This window comes from Lepus europaeus, chromosome 5 (genome assembly GCF_033115175.1).
Source record: "Lepus europaeus isolate LE1 chromosome 5, mLepTim1.pri, whole genome shotgun sequence".
NCBI lineage: Eukaryota > Metazoa > Chordata > Mammalia > Lagomorpha > Leporidae > Lepus > Lepus europaeus.
In genome coordinates this window covers 27,966,223-27,979,532 of record NC_084831.1, presented here as the reverse complement: position 1 = coordinate 27,979,532, position 13,310 = coordinate 27,966,223, and the positions used below count along the sequence as shown (strand labels likewise).

The following is a 13,310-nucleotide window of genomic DNA, read 5'->3' as shown; positions in this document are numbered from 1 at the left end:
CATGCTGGACTTGAGAGGGATAAAAAGTTTAGAAACTAAAGTGAAACCCAGAGTAGTCACACATGCCCACCACATGGCTGCTAAGTGCAACATCACACACCAATCAGGTTGGACTGTGTGCCCAGGGAAGTAATTTCATTTTTCCTTATTGCTACTACATCAGGGGACTCAGTGCATTTGACACATTGTCTTTACTTGCACAATTCTTGGAGGGTTTCCTATTTTCCTTTTAAAAGAAGGAAATCTGCCTTTCCCACTTCATTCTGCTTGAGCCCATTTCTTCCACTCCCTTTCTTGAGCTCCCAAACAGCAGCCAGAGGTTCTAAGTCAGTAGGAGTAGAGTAAGGGGAGAGCACCAACCCAGCCTCTCTCCCTACTCAGGGAGAAGGCAAGTCCAAGTAGTGAGGAGAAGAGAAAACCAGAGAGGCCCTCCTCCCCAGTCTGCTTAGAAGGCCAAACAGGAAAGAGTGCCTTGCGTATCCCTGCCATGATCAGACTTCAAGAAGGAAGGCATCCCAGCTACCATCCTGGATTGGCCTAGGCCCAGTAAATAAATAAAAATAACTTTCTCCGACATAATTTCCAAAACTGCCTTTTGGCTAGTTTGAGATGACTTTTCTACCCTAACGGGGAAGAAACTTTCACCCTTATTTGTTATACATGATGCCAGCTCTAAAACACTGTCCCGCTCAGCCTTGCAGACATCCTACGGGCCAGCTAAGAAAGAAGTCAGTGTCCCCTTGGCTGCCCATCACAAGTGAATTCTCAGTCACAGGATTCTGGACCAAAAAAAAAAAAAAAAAAAGAAAAGAAAAAAAAGAAAGAAAGAAAAAGAAAAAGAAAGACCCAAACTATCCAAAAACGTTGCTGCTTAGCCAAAGAGGAGGCCACAGAAAAGCTATCTAGCAGATGGGAACTGAGAGCATTTTAGGGAAATTTTACACTTTTAGGTGCCTACTTCTTCAGCTTTATCCTAAGCCTAAGTTCCCAGCAACAGTAGCCCCAGGCTTATCCCCAAAGGCCAGCAATAGCACCTCAACCCCACCATGGGTCAGGCTGGACTGGATAAACAATCAAAGAGCAGTGCTCTCCTTTCCCACCTTTTAGCCAAACTCTCTCCATTCTCATCTCTTCACTCTCTGCTTCCCTATGTCCATCCCTTAACTTCCCACCCTGGCTACCCAGGTAGCTCAACCCTAAAACATCGTCAAGAAAAGTGAGGCCCCAGATAGAGAGAGAAGGAAGCAGATTTAGAAAAAGCAACAAGAGAAATCAGTTCAAAGGAGTGGACAGGTATGGAAACTGCCAGAAGCCCTCCCAATTTCATGCCAGCTGGGCAGGCCTGCTACTCTGCCCCAGTGGAAGCTTGGGAAAAGAGAACAGTCCAACCCAGGGTTAAGAGTTAACACTACCGGGTATGCGGAGTAAGTTCTTGGTCTTCTGCAGTCAAGGAGCTAAGCCTGTCTTGCCAGCTAACAATGGGGTCACTGCAGCCATGCAGAGAATTCATCATCACATATGCAGACGGGCAGGCAGGCAGGCAAGCAAGCTAAGTGATTAGGGGGAAAAGGAAAAAGGAGCCATGGAAAGTGAGAAGAGGAAAAGGAAGGCAAAACAGTGGAACAAAGGAAACAAAGGGAGTGAGAGACCTGTCTAAGAGGTTGAGGTTGGGTTCCCCCGGTGTTACCTCACAGCTTCAGTAAGAAGCACCTCTCAAACCGAATCCAAGCAAAGCTTCCTGCTAACTCCACTTTTTAATCTCCATGTACCACCTTTCAAACAAGAATAATCCAAAAGATCAGTGGTATTTTTCAAGTCTCAAGCATCCAATAAACAAGCAAAAATCAAAGCAAGAATTTATTTCCTTGTCATTGCCCAAGCATGGCCGGTGCAATGCCAAAGGGCTAAAAATGCATTTTAAGCCCCAGCTCAAAACCCAACCGGAGAGAGTGAGGCAAAGAGGGAAAAGGAGAAACACGTAAACTTGTTGCTGGGAGTAGTAGCTGTCACCTGGCTTCTTATGGGCATTTGCAAATGCTGGTGAATGACTGGACCCTCCAGGAATAGTGCCCTTACTCCAGCCCCAAAATGTACCCAAGTAGAGAACATGCAGAGCCCATTGTCCTAGGAGAGCTCCCTCCCCAAAGGGTGACGGAACACGAAGTAGACTGTTTATGAAGGCGATGGACAGGGCAGATGGAGTGTTGGCATCACTCTCTTTAGGCACTTGTGTAAGGAATGTAGGCTCTCCAGTGAGCTGCCTCCTCCCAGAGCCCTCCATTCTGTTCTTCAGCTGGGCTTGTGCCCATGGGGCACCCATGCTATAGCCAGCAGGAAAAAAGCAAAGGATTAGGAGGAGTTTATTCAACAGTCCTGATGCTTTCTCCATAATGAATATTTGTGCTACATTTTGTGAAGTTGCTGAACAATGTAGCCAACCAGAACAGAACCTGGGAAAGATTGTTTTGCATAGCAAATCTGGGTCTGTACAAGGGATGCTCAGGAGAAGACAGGGCAGCTCCAACTCCAGAGGCCAGGATTCAGACCCTCCTTCCTTTGACTGGCCTCTAAGCCTGGGCTAGGCCTAAAGTATCATGGCTTCATCACCAGAGTGGGGCAAATCCAAGCCCAGGCTCTTCAAAAGGGGGAATTTCCACACTGAAGTTTCAAGTCCCCATCCAAGCAGTGGGGAAGGAAAAAAACAAAACAGTCAAGGAAAGAAGGGACTTTGCCTCAAGGTCAGCAGGGACCAAGTTAGAACCCCCTTCTTCTTCAGTCCTGCGAAACAGTCAAACCCCTTATCTCAAGACAGAAAAGAAAAGAAAAAGCCCATGCCACCCACTCACATGCCCTAGTGGGAAACCAGGAAAAATTCATTTGTGTAAACAGAAGCATTTGGGAGCAGCAAAATTCCCCAGCCTGTCCACAGGACATGCTGGAATTTGGGATGAGCCAAAGGGTCAAAGGACAGCCCAGAGGAAGGGGAGATGCACTTGCAGGGGAGAGTGCCGGACAGTGCAGAGGAGGGAGCCTGTAGCAAGAAAAGGTTTTATCTGCACAGAGGAATGATGGGGCTGAGCCCCACCTTGGGGAATTAACCAGCCCCTACCTAGCCAGGCCAGAGAATAAGTCAGGTACAGCGTTCCTTCTGATGGCTCAATGTTTTCAGGATGTAAACTCATCAGGCATGGGAAGGACTTCCAGATTTTGGCAACAGACTCAAGTTATGATATAAAAATAATATTTAGTTTTTTTTTTTTTTTTTTCTTATTTTGGACCAGGATCATTTGTTGTAAGATATCCCAGTTAAGAAATATTGAAACTTAAGAGACCTGACCATCAGGAAAAAAAAGACACCAACAGTGAAAAATGCTATGAAAGTTAACTCCGGGCCTGGGCAGGGTAGGAGGTAGAGGTGACAGGGAAAAAAGGAGGCTTAAGGGGAAAGGCCTGGGGCCAGTCATCTCAGCAGCTCCTAGACTGGTCACGTCTGAAAGTGCAAATGTCAATGGATTTTAACCATCTTGAGGTTATGATCTTTTTAAAAGCTTAATGAATGTGGAAGTCAATTCCTTCAAATGCAAAAAAGCTGGCATTCTGGCTGGAGGCTCGTTGGTTTCTGGATAGTTCTTCCCCACCTATCTCCTCTCCCACCCCACCCCATCTCCCAAAGAAAGGTACAAAAGGTTGCAGTTCTGCAGCATTACCGTTACAGGGAAGGCACTGGTTACCCACCAGCAGGCGGAAGGAAGACAGGGTCGTGTCACTTCAGAGCTAAGTGCCATAGTGCCTTAAGTGTTACTAGGGGCTAGATGTCTGTCAGGGAGAAGGTGGGGTAGAACATGTGGAGAGAGAGGAATAAGGGCAAGGGTGGTGGCAGCTGGGGGAGGAGCAACCAAAACCATTAGCATTAAAAATCTTGCTACAAACTGGATTCTGAACCCATTAAAACATCTAGTATCCTAAAATATTGATCTGGGTCTGGTTTCATTTTTCTTCTTAAACAAATCTAGACCTTTTCTGATTAAGGCTCCTAAAAAATCCTTCCCTCTCCCACCCACTTTCTCAAGCCCCTCACTTTCCCATCTAAAGTATCAAACCCAAACCTACCAGCTTTGTCCACAGGGCTGCAGAGCCGACCTTAGCAAGCTGTCAAGCATGAGTCTTTAGCACTGTGAGTCACATGAGACACCTGTGTGTATGGTGGGCACCAGTGCTGCCCCTCTTGGTCCAGTGGGGTCAGGGCCAGATGTGACAAGTTGGGGTGAGGGCAAGGGACATAGGGTTGATATTAGAGATTTCTGGCTGGTGGTCTGTCTTGCTGGCCCTGTTTCCAAAGCTCACACCCCGCTGTAGAAAGAAACAAGGCCTCCTGCACTCCTCCCTAGCCCACCTCCCTCCTCCTTGCTTCCTCTGGATTTGGGCGGCACAACTCCTGGGGCTTGGAAAGCTTTCTTCTATCCAGTGAGGTAACAGCATTCTGCCTTCAAGCGAAGTACATGGTGCGCAGAGTATCCTGGTGAACCTGCACAGCTTTGGCCAGAGCCTGGGGGTCCCGCCCATTGCTCTGCCCCGATATGTGGCTCCCCTCTCCACTGAAAAAGGAAAAAATGAAAGAAGTTCTTCCTGGTGAACTGAGCTCTGCTAATTCCCTCACCCATCCGTGGCTTGCCAAATTCCCACACCAACTTGAGAGAAAAACAACCCAGGTTTGGGCAGATGACCCCAATGGCACCAAACTAGACAGCACCCATTTCCTTCTGTGCAAGGAAAAGTGAGAGAGGCTGGTACGGTGACCTGAAGCAAAAAGGAAGCAAGCCTGACCCCAGGCCTCACCTGTCATGCTCCTTGTCCACCAGGTGGTATCGTGCCCGGAAAGCCACCAAGCGGGCATAGTAGGCAGGTGCTGGGATAGAGACGGAACGTGTGCATCGTACATAAGTGTGGCACAGCTGGTATGTCAAGATCTGGAGCTCATCTGCTGTGAAACGGTTGTCATCCCAAAGGACATAGTAATGGGAAGGTCGGCTGGTACCCTGGGAAGACAGGAAGGTGAGGGGCCCCAGGTTGGGCAGAGGGGATGGCTGATGATAAGGAACAAGATTACTGTTAAGAATATAGCTGGGTTTTCTGACCCACCCATTAATAGGCAGATACAAAGCCACTAATGTCATACAACACCCTTTTGTTGCTGGCACTGCAGGGAGTTAAGCCACTACCTGAGATGCCAGCATCCCAAGTACCAGCAGTGCCAGCTATTACAATTCTGATCCAGCTTCCTGCCAATGTGCCTAGGAAAGCAGAAGAATATGGGCCCGTGTACTTGGTTTCCTATCATCGGTGTGGGAAACCAGGATGGCCATACACACTCTTCTAATAATGGGAAACCAGCAAATATACTCAGAGCTTACCAAGAGAACAATCTTGATTTGAATGCATTCAGTGATGAATGATGTATTCTATAAGCAATGGGATAACCAACTCTTTTTGACCCATTAGAAACCCCAGGATATAGCCCGGCTACCTGGATGCCTGCGTGGCTGCACAGATAGAAGTCAAACTCAAAAGGGTGGGTGATGTTGGTGTCCACAGTGGTCCCAGCTGGGATGTTACCACTCTTCCCAATCTGTATAGAGACAAATACAACCAAGATCCCAAGACCTGCCTGGCCCTAACTAGGGCCTTGGCTGAATTCTATGCTGATGCCACCAGAACCCCAAGAGCAAAGCAAAAGGTACTGTTCCCAGAGGTTACAGGGTCTTAAAATAACAGGTTTCTAAAGTCACATACACCCATTTCCAAATCTTGGTTTTGCCATTTAACACCTGCATGATCTTACCAAGTCATTTAACCTTTCTGAGGTTAACCCGGAGTTAGCAACAGTACCTACCTCACAGGATTGCTGTGAGGAAGATACCTTGTACAGTGCCTGGCATATAACAGTTCAATAAATGGCAGTGCCTTTTCCTTTTTCTGGGAGCTGGTCTATATATAAGGGGACTAGGCCAGGGAGTTAGGAGGAGGGAAAGTTTAAGTGGAGGAGGAAGACACTAAAGGAAGGAAGTGGGAGAGGAAAGACATAAGAGCTAGGGGCAAGGATGGGACCAGGGAGGATGGCTAGGACAAGTATGAAATTCCCAGACTTTTATCTTCCCTATCAAAGCAGAGACAGGAGTAGGGAGCTGGTGGTCTCCTCAACTGCTCACTCACTCGCTCATTCTTGTCAGCACAAAAAAGGCGGGTGTGATGGCGTTTCTGCACCACGATGTAAGTGATCCCAGGCTGGTAGTCCTTTTCCAGTTTGATGCAGGCATCACGAATGGCCAGCAGCTCATAGTGGAGGATCTAGGCACAGGGAGAGGAGGGGGACAAAGACACAAAGCTCCTCTTGAGTTCACACATCTTTCTGAACTAAAGCATTGCCACCTGAGATAAGGCTTTTTGCTCTGCCTCCCTTTATATGCTGATGCCCAACAATTAGAGATGATAGGCCCTTCTTGAAAAATCAGCCTTATACTTAATTCACCTGATATGTACCTATAAAACCTTGACTGGGTGACTTCACATCAGGAGAGAACAGTCGCCTGGGTCCTAAGCATAAAGAGACCTAACATCAGGACACAACCAAAGTTCACAGAGAAATCACTAAAATCACAATGTCCCAAAGTAAGTTAATTTCACTCAGGATCAAGAGGGTACTAGCAGTTCCCTTGTGAGCTCCAAGAGGAGACAGGATTTGGACCGCTGCAGAACAGAGAAACAGAGAAAATACCGTGGCTAGAGAAGCCACCACAGGTAATTAATCACAAGCAATAGTTGCCTATGGCCATGGATATCAGATACAGGGAGTCCAAACTGTACGGCAGAAAAGGATGGAGTTTGGATCAATTAGAATGAGGTTAAACGCAGCCTTTATAGCTGTATTTCCTTCAGCAAGTTATTCAACCCCTCTAAGTTTCATTTTCTCCACATCTATTAACGTTCCAAATAAGACGTTTTACAAAGCTGTTGCGAAGACTAAGATAACTTGGTAAAAGCACAGAAAACCTAGGAGGGCTTAATAACTGCTGGTTGTTTTGCTAATCATTTGAATTTTAACCCAATGCTATGTGAAACCACTAGATACTTCTGATCAAAGTAGTAATATGGGGAGCTAGCACTGTGGTACAGTAGGCTAAGCCTCCGCCTGCAGCATCGGCATCCCATATAGGCACCGGTCCGAGTCCCGGCTGCTCCTCTTCCAATCCAGCTCTCTGCTAATGTACCTGGGAAAGCAGCAGAAGATGGCCCAAGTGCTTGGGCCCCTGCATCTGCATAGGAGACTCAGAAGAAGCTCCTGGCTCCTGGTTTCAGATTGATCCAGCTCTGGCCATTGTGGCCATTCGGGGAGTGAACCAATGGATGGAAGATCTTTGTCTCTGTTTCTCCCTCTCTCTGTCTACCCCTCTTTCTTTCTGTAACTCTGCCTCTCAAATAAATAAATAAAATCCTTAAAAAAAAAAGTAACATGGATAAATTTGTCTGGTGTTTTAGGAAATACTAAATGACCTGGAGGAAATTGAGCACGATGGTTAAGAACATGTCCTCTGGAATCAGACCATTGTGTTGGAATCCCAAGTCCTCTGCTTATTAGCTTGGATGACACTGAAAAATCATTTTGACATTTTCAAGCCTCAGTTTCCTCATCTGTCAGTGGGTATAATAAAACCTATTTCACGGAGTGATTATAAGATTTAAAAGGATATAAATGAAGTAGTTAGCACAGTTCATGGCACATAATAAGTGCCCATTAATGGGAATTAAAATACTACTAAATGACAGTTTAGGAGACCAGCTTGTTCTACTAACTAGTCTAAAAAAAACCAGAATATGCAGGCTTAGCACTGAGAACAAATAAGAGGAACATTGTGAAGGAAGGTCAGTGCAGCAGTGGTTCTCACAGCGTGAACTCCAGACCAGAAGCATCACCCAGAACTTGTCAGAATTGCAAATTCTAGTGTTCTCTGCTAGCCTCACCAAAACAGAAAACTCTTAGATTCCTGCAAACTGTTTTAAACAAGCCTTCCAGGTGATCTTCTTGATGTATGCTAACACTGAGGGTCACTGGTCTACACAGTCTTCAACATGAACCAAACAGTAAATAGGCACCAAGGGCTCTCTGTTACAAGGACTATAGATACTACCTGGACACTGCACCTCCTCAGCTGTGATCTTTGTCCCCAAGCCAACTCCATTTAGCAAACCCCCCAGGAAGCGGCACACCTCCTAGTGCCAACAGCTTTGAAAAGGTAAAAGCAGCTAGCTCTCGGCCTCAACATGAAGGTTTCTCCTTCTAAGATGGACTCTACCTGTGGGAGCTGGCCCTCAGGGACCCCATCTCGGTAGAAGATGATTCGGGTAGGCTTGAAGCGGGTGGACTTGTAAAACTGGATGAGCAGCTCACGCACCATGTAGGACAAGTCTTCAATGATCTCCTGCCGTGGTCGCTGAACCCGCACAGTAGCACAATATCGGCTGGGGTGGGCATCCATACTGCCTACTACCTGACATTCAAAGAGAAAAGAACAGCTCCCAGAAAGTTCATTCAAACTTGCTGCCACACCATGGGCTTGGAGAGAGGCTTCCCAGCAAGAAAACTGCGACTGAATGAGCAGGGCTGGGGATTCAATGAGCCCTAGCTTCAATTCCTATTCTACCACACATGCAGAATTTACTTAATTCAACTGATAAGAACATGCTCCTTCAGTGCTATTGTGGTCCATATAAAGTACATTGAACAAGGCCCAGCCCACAGTAGGTACTAGATAAACGTGATTTCCCCACTCCTAGCAGAGGGGCATGTAAAGGTCTGGCACTACTACCCAGTCCAAGGTTACTCTTTTTTTTTTTTTTTTTTTTTTTGACAGGCAGAGTGGAGAGTAGAGGGAGACAGAGAGAAAGGTCTTCCTTTGCCGTTGGTTCACCCTCCAATGGCTGCCGCGTTAGGCACGCTGCGGCCGGCGCACTGCGCTGTTCCGATGGCAGGAGCCAGGTGCTTCTCCTGGTCTCCCATGGGGTGCAGGGCCCAAGCACTTGGGCCATCCTCCACTGCACTCCCTGGCCACAGCAGAGAGCTGGCCTGGAAGAGGGGCAACCGGGACAGGATCGGTGCCCCGACCGAGACTAGAACCCGGTGTGCCGGCGCTGCAAGGCGGAGGATTAACCTACTGAGCCGCGGCACCGGCCAAGGTTACTCTTTTTGTTCCACTCTACAGCTACTCTACCTAGGAACCATGACCATAACAAGGTTCTTATGGCCAAAATCTAGGAAGCGTGGCCACAAGGAAAACAGGGATAAAGCATATTTCAGGATTTCACTGCACTTCCCAGGCTGTTTAGAGAAATGAGAGGGTTCAGGAAACAAAAGTAGCCAGGCAGGCCTGAAGCCTGGCAATTTGGAAGCCCACATGGGGTAGGGAGCAGAAAAAAGCAGGCAAGGGACTGGAGAGACATCTAACCTACGAAATGAATTAGAAGTGGGGGTGGGGGGCTGGCGCCGTGGCTCAACAGGCCAATCTTCCGCCTTGCGGCGCCGGCACACCGGGTTCTAGTCCCGGTGGGGACACCGGATTCTCTCCCGGTTGCCCCTCTTCCAGGCCAGCTCTCTGCTATGGCCCGGGAGTGCAGTGGAGGATGGCCCAAGTCCCTGGGCCCTACACCCATATGGGAGACCAGGAGAAGCACCTGGCTTCTGCCTTCGGATCAGCGTGGTGCGCTGGCCGCAGCACGCCGACCACAGCGGCCATGGGAGGGTGAACCAACGGCAAAGGAAGACCTTTCTCTCTGTCTCTCTCTCTCACTGTCCACTCTGCCTGTCAAAAAAAAAAAAAAAAAAAGAAGTGGGGGTGGGCTAGAGAGAACAGTCCCAGCAACTAAGTCAGTCTCTTAAAAGAGATTCTAGACAAGAGAGATGGCACTCCTACATATCCCAAGAGCAGTCTTGGAAAGAAACAAAAAAATTCAAATGCAGAATACGAGTGGTGGGGAGAAAGGGGCAAGTCTTTGGTTACAGGCTGTACTTTCACTATTCTCCCTGACAAAAAGACATCAAACCATACAAAGTTAACTTTAAGAAGATGACAAGGGAGGAAGCAATGGGGATGGTGAGCTGGCGAGTTGATCTTAGGAAGGGTTAAGGGCCAGAGATGAGGGAAAAGAAATCCTGCGTAGTATTTGGGACATGGGGCCAAGAGGAGAACTTTGTGAGGAAGCTGGAAAGTCTCACTCACTGCTGTAATAGAAGGTTTCTTCCCATCCCCAGCTGGGGGGTGTGTAACATCTGCTCCCAGGAATATCACTGGCTGTTGAAAGACAGCAGAGCTGAGCAAGGAAGGAAAAACAAAATGGTGAGGAATTGGGTCTTCTCTCTCTAGTACCATCCAGCACCCATTCTGGTCTTCTCTCTCTAGTACCATCCAGCACCCATTCTGGTCTTTCCCCTTATGTCTGATTCACTCTGCCTGGTCAGGATCCTATCTCTTCATTAGTCCCCACTATGGTACCTTGACAAGGGCAAGCAGACAACAGAGTTCATACCGCTGGTGTGGAACTAGGATGTTGTTAATGCCACCGAGTTTGACATTGATCTTGAGGCAAAGGTTGGACAGAGTCTGAGGCGAGGTCTTGACCACGTTCTTCACCTGCACACACTGTGTAGCCATTCCCAAGAGCGTATCTCCAACACGTTTCACCTCAGCTATGGGCAGAGAGAACTGGTTAGTGCACTCAACAAATAATTACTGAATGCCTATTCAATGTCAGGCAGTATATGAGGTGCCAGGAAATACAATGGTGACCAGAAACACATGAAGTCCCTACTCTTAGTGTGTTTTTTAAGTAGTGACTAACGTTAAAAACCATGAAAATCCCAATATTGACATATGCTACAACAAAACTTGCTGGAGCTGTAAGAATGTATAACCAGGGACAACAACCTAGTCAGGAAAGGATGACTGGTAACGACTAAATTGAAATCTGAATGCAGCAAAGAACACAGAAAAGAAAAGGAGGGTTGGAGAAGGTACTTCAGGCAGAGGAAAACAACATGGCAAAAATGCACTCTTTTAGAAGTTTGCAAAATGTTTGAGAAACTGGTAGAGCACAGTAACTACAGAGGCAAGCAAGAGGACCACGCTGTGGGAAAAAGAACAGGCTTCTGCGGCTGATCGACAGAAGAGGCGATGACAGTGCAGATTAAGAAGGCAGATGAGGGGCCAACGTTGTGGCGTAGCAGGTAAAGCTGTCGCCTGTGACGCCGGCATCCCATATGGATACTGGTTCGAGTCCCAGCTACTCTACTTCAGATCTAGCTCCCTGTTATTGCACCTGGGAAAGCAGCAAAAGATGGCCCAAGTGCTTGGGCCTCTGCACTCATATGGGAGACCCAGAAGAAGCTCCTGGCTCCTGGCTCCGGTCTGGACCAGCTCTGGGCGTTGCAGCCATTAAAGGAGTGAACCAGTGGATGGCAGATTGTCTGTCTCTCCCTTTCTCCCTGTAACTTTGACTTTAAAATAAATAAAACAAACCTTAAAAAAAATGCAGATGAGTTGTCAAGAAACAAATAGACTAAAGAGATATTTAAGGGGCTCTGTTAGACTAGATACATAAGGGAACAGATTTTTACAAATAACTTTGAAGTTTTTAGCTTTTATAATAGAAGACAGATTATAAATTCTTTTTGAGACATTTTGGGTTTGTGCTTTTTGATCATCCCAGCAAGGATGTCAACCAGGCAAATGGGTATAGTTGTTAGAAGCTCAACAGAGTAGTCTGAAACAGAGATGCAAATTTTTGCAATATTTAGGTACAGGTAGTAAGTGAAGGCACGATTTTGATGAGATCACCAAGGAGGATAGCAATGAAAAGAGAAGAGGCTTAGATAGAAATCCTGAAGAACTGTCAGAATTTGTAGTACAGGAAGATGACACCTGCCACGGAGAAAAATCCAGAGCTAGAAGAAAGTCCAAGACAGTAACTTATCATGCATGCCAAGTAAAGAAAAAACTTTCAAAAAGAAACAGTGGTCACAAAGTCACAAGTAACTAGATAAGGTAAAACAAGGAGGAGAAATGTCTTTTGGATATAGTGATGTTGACGCAAAAGCTGTTTTGGTGATATAATGTACAAGCAAGAGATGCAGGATCAATGAAAGTGTTGGTATGTTTTCGCTGAAAGACTCGCATATGTTTAGAAAGCTAAAATGATAATTTAAATTTCTTTCTTTCTTTCTTTCTTTCTTTCTTTTTTTTGGACAGGCAGAATTAGACAGTGAGAGAGAGAGAGACAGAGAGAAAGGTCTTCCTTTTGTTGGTTCACCCCCCCGAAATGGCCGCTACGGCCGGCGCACTGCAGCCGGCGAGCTGCGCCAATCCAAAGTCAGGAGCCAGGTGCTTCTCCTGGTCTCCCATGCAGGTGCATGGCCCAAGCACTTGGGCCATCCTCCACTGCCTTCGCAGGCCACAGCAGAGAGCTGGACTGGAAAAGGAGCAACCGGGGCAGAATCCGGTGCCCCAACCAAGACTAGAACCCGGGGTGCCGGCGCCGCAGGCGGAGGATTAGCCTAGTGAGCCGTGGTGTCAGCCGATAATTTAAATTTCTAAGAGAGATGGAATAATCAGTGGCAAACCATTTTCTCTGTAGAGAACATTCAGAAAAGCCAGGTAAAATACAGAAATCATCTTTCTGAAGGCACCAGGTATTAAGACTTAAGGACTGAGGCTGGCGCCATGGCTCAACAGGCTAATCCTCTGCCTAGTGGCGCTGGCACACCGAGTTCTAGTCCCCGTCGGGGTGCCGGATTCTGTCCCGGTTGCCCCTCTTCCAGGCCAGCTCTCTGCTGTGGCCCGGGAGTGCAGTGGAGGATGGCCCAAGTGCTTGGGCCCTGCTCCCCATGGGAGACCAGGATAGGCACCTGGCTCCTGCCTTTGGATCAGTGTGGTGTGCCGGCCGCAGCGCACCGGCCGCGGCAGCCATTGGAGGGTGAACCAATGGCAAAAAGGAAGACCTTTCTCTCTGTCTCTCTCTCTCTCACTATCCACTCTGTCAAAAAAAAAAAAAAAAGACATAAGGACTGGAGAGGTTAAAACTCCAGAGAGAGAGAGAGAGAGAGAGAAAATCTCAGAGGAGAGCTACCTTTAGCAGCTTCTTTTATCCTGGGTACACTTATGGATTCTAGGTATGGGCAGTAGACTGAGAATCCAAGCTCTGCACTACCAGAGGGACCACCACCAGCAGATAAGCAACAAGAGCTTTTTGATGTTTTGCGACATCAA

The 13,310-nt window shown here is 47.3% G+C and overlaps 1 protein-coding gene across 3 annotated transcripts in view; it reads right to left on the bottom strand.

The window, feature by feature from the left end:
- Positions 1 to 790: 790 nt before the first annotated feature.
- Positions 791 to 13,310, bottom strand: part of AGO1 (argonaute RISC component 1) — a 41,697-nt gene continuing 29,177 nt past the window's right edge. For 2 of the 3 annotated variants that reach the window (XM_062190949.1, XM_062190950.1), the window contains exons 13-19: positions 10,576 to 10,735; positions 10,269 to 10,359; positions 8,349 to 8,543; positions 6,211 to 6,345; positions 5,525 to 5,626; positions 4,837 to 5,036; positions 791 to 4,595 (exon numbers count right to left, since the gene is read on the bottom strand). In XM_062190949.1, the coding sequence (XP_062046933.1) occupies positions 4,487 to 4,595; positions 4,837 to 5,036; positions 5,525 to 5,626; positions 6,211 to 6,345; positions 8,349 to 8,543; positions 10,269 to 10,359; positions 10,576 to 10,735 (992 nt within the window). In that variant the 3' untranslated portion in view covers positions 791 to 4,486. Of the gene's footprint in view, positions 4,596 to 4,836; positions 5,037 to 5,524; positions 5,627 to 6,210; positions 6,346 to 6,537; positions 6,592 to 8,348; positions 8,544 to 10,268; positions 10,360 to 10,575; positions 10,736 to 13,310 lie in introns of those variants that run through there. The other variant, XM_062190951.1, reaches the window with a different exon arrangement.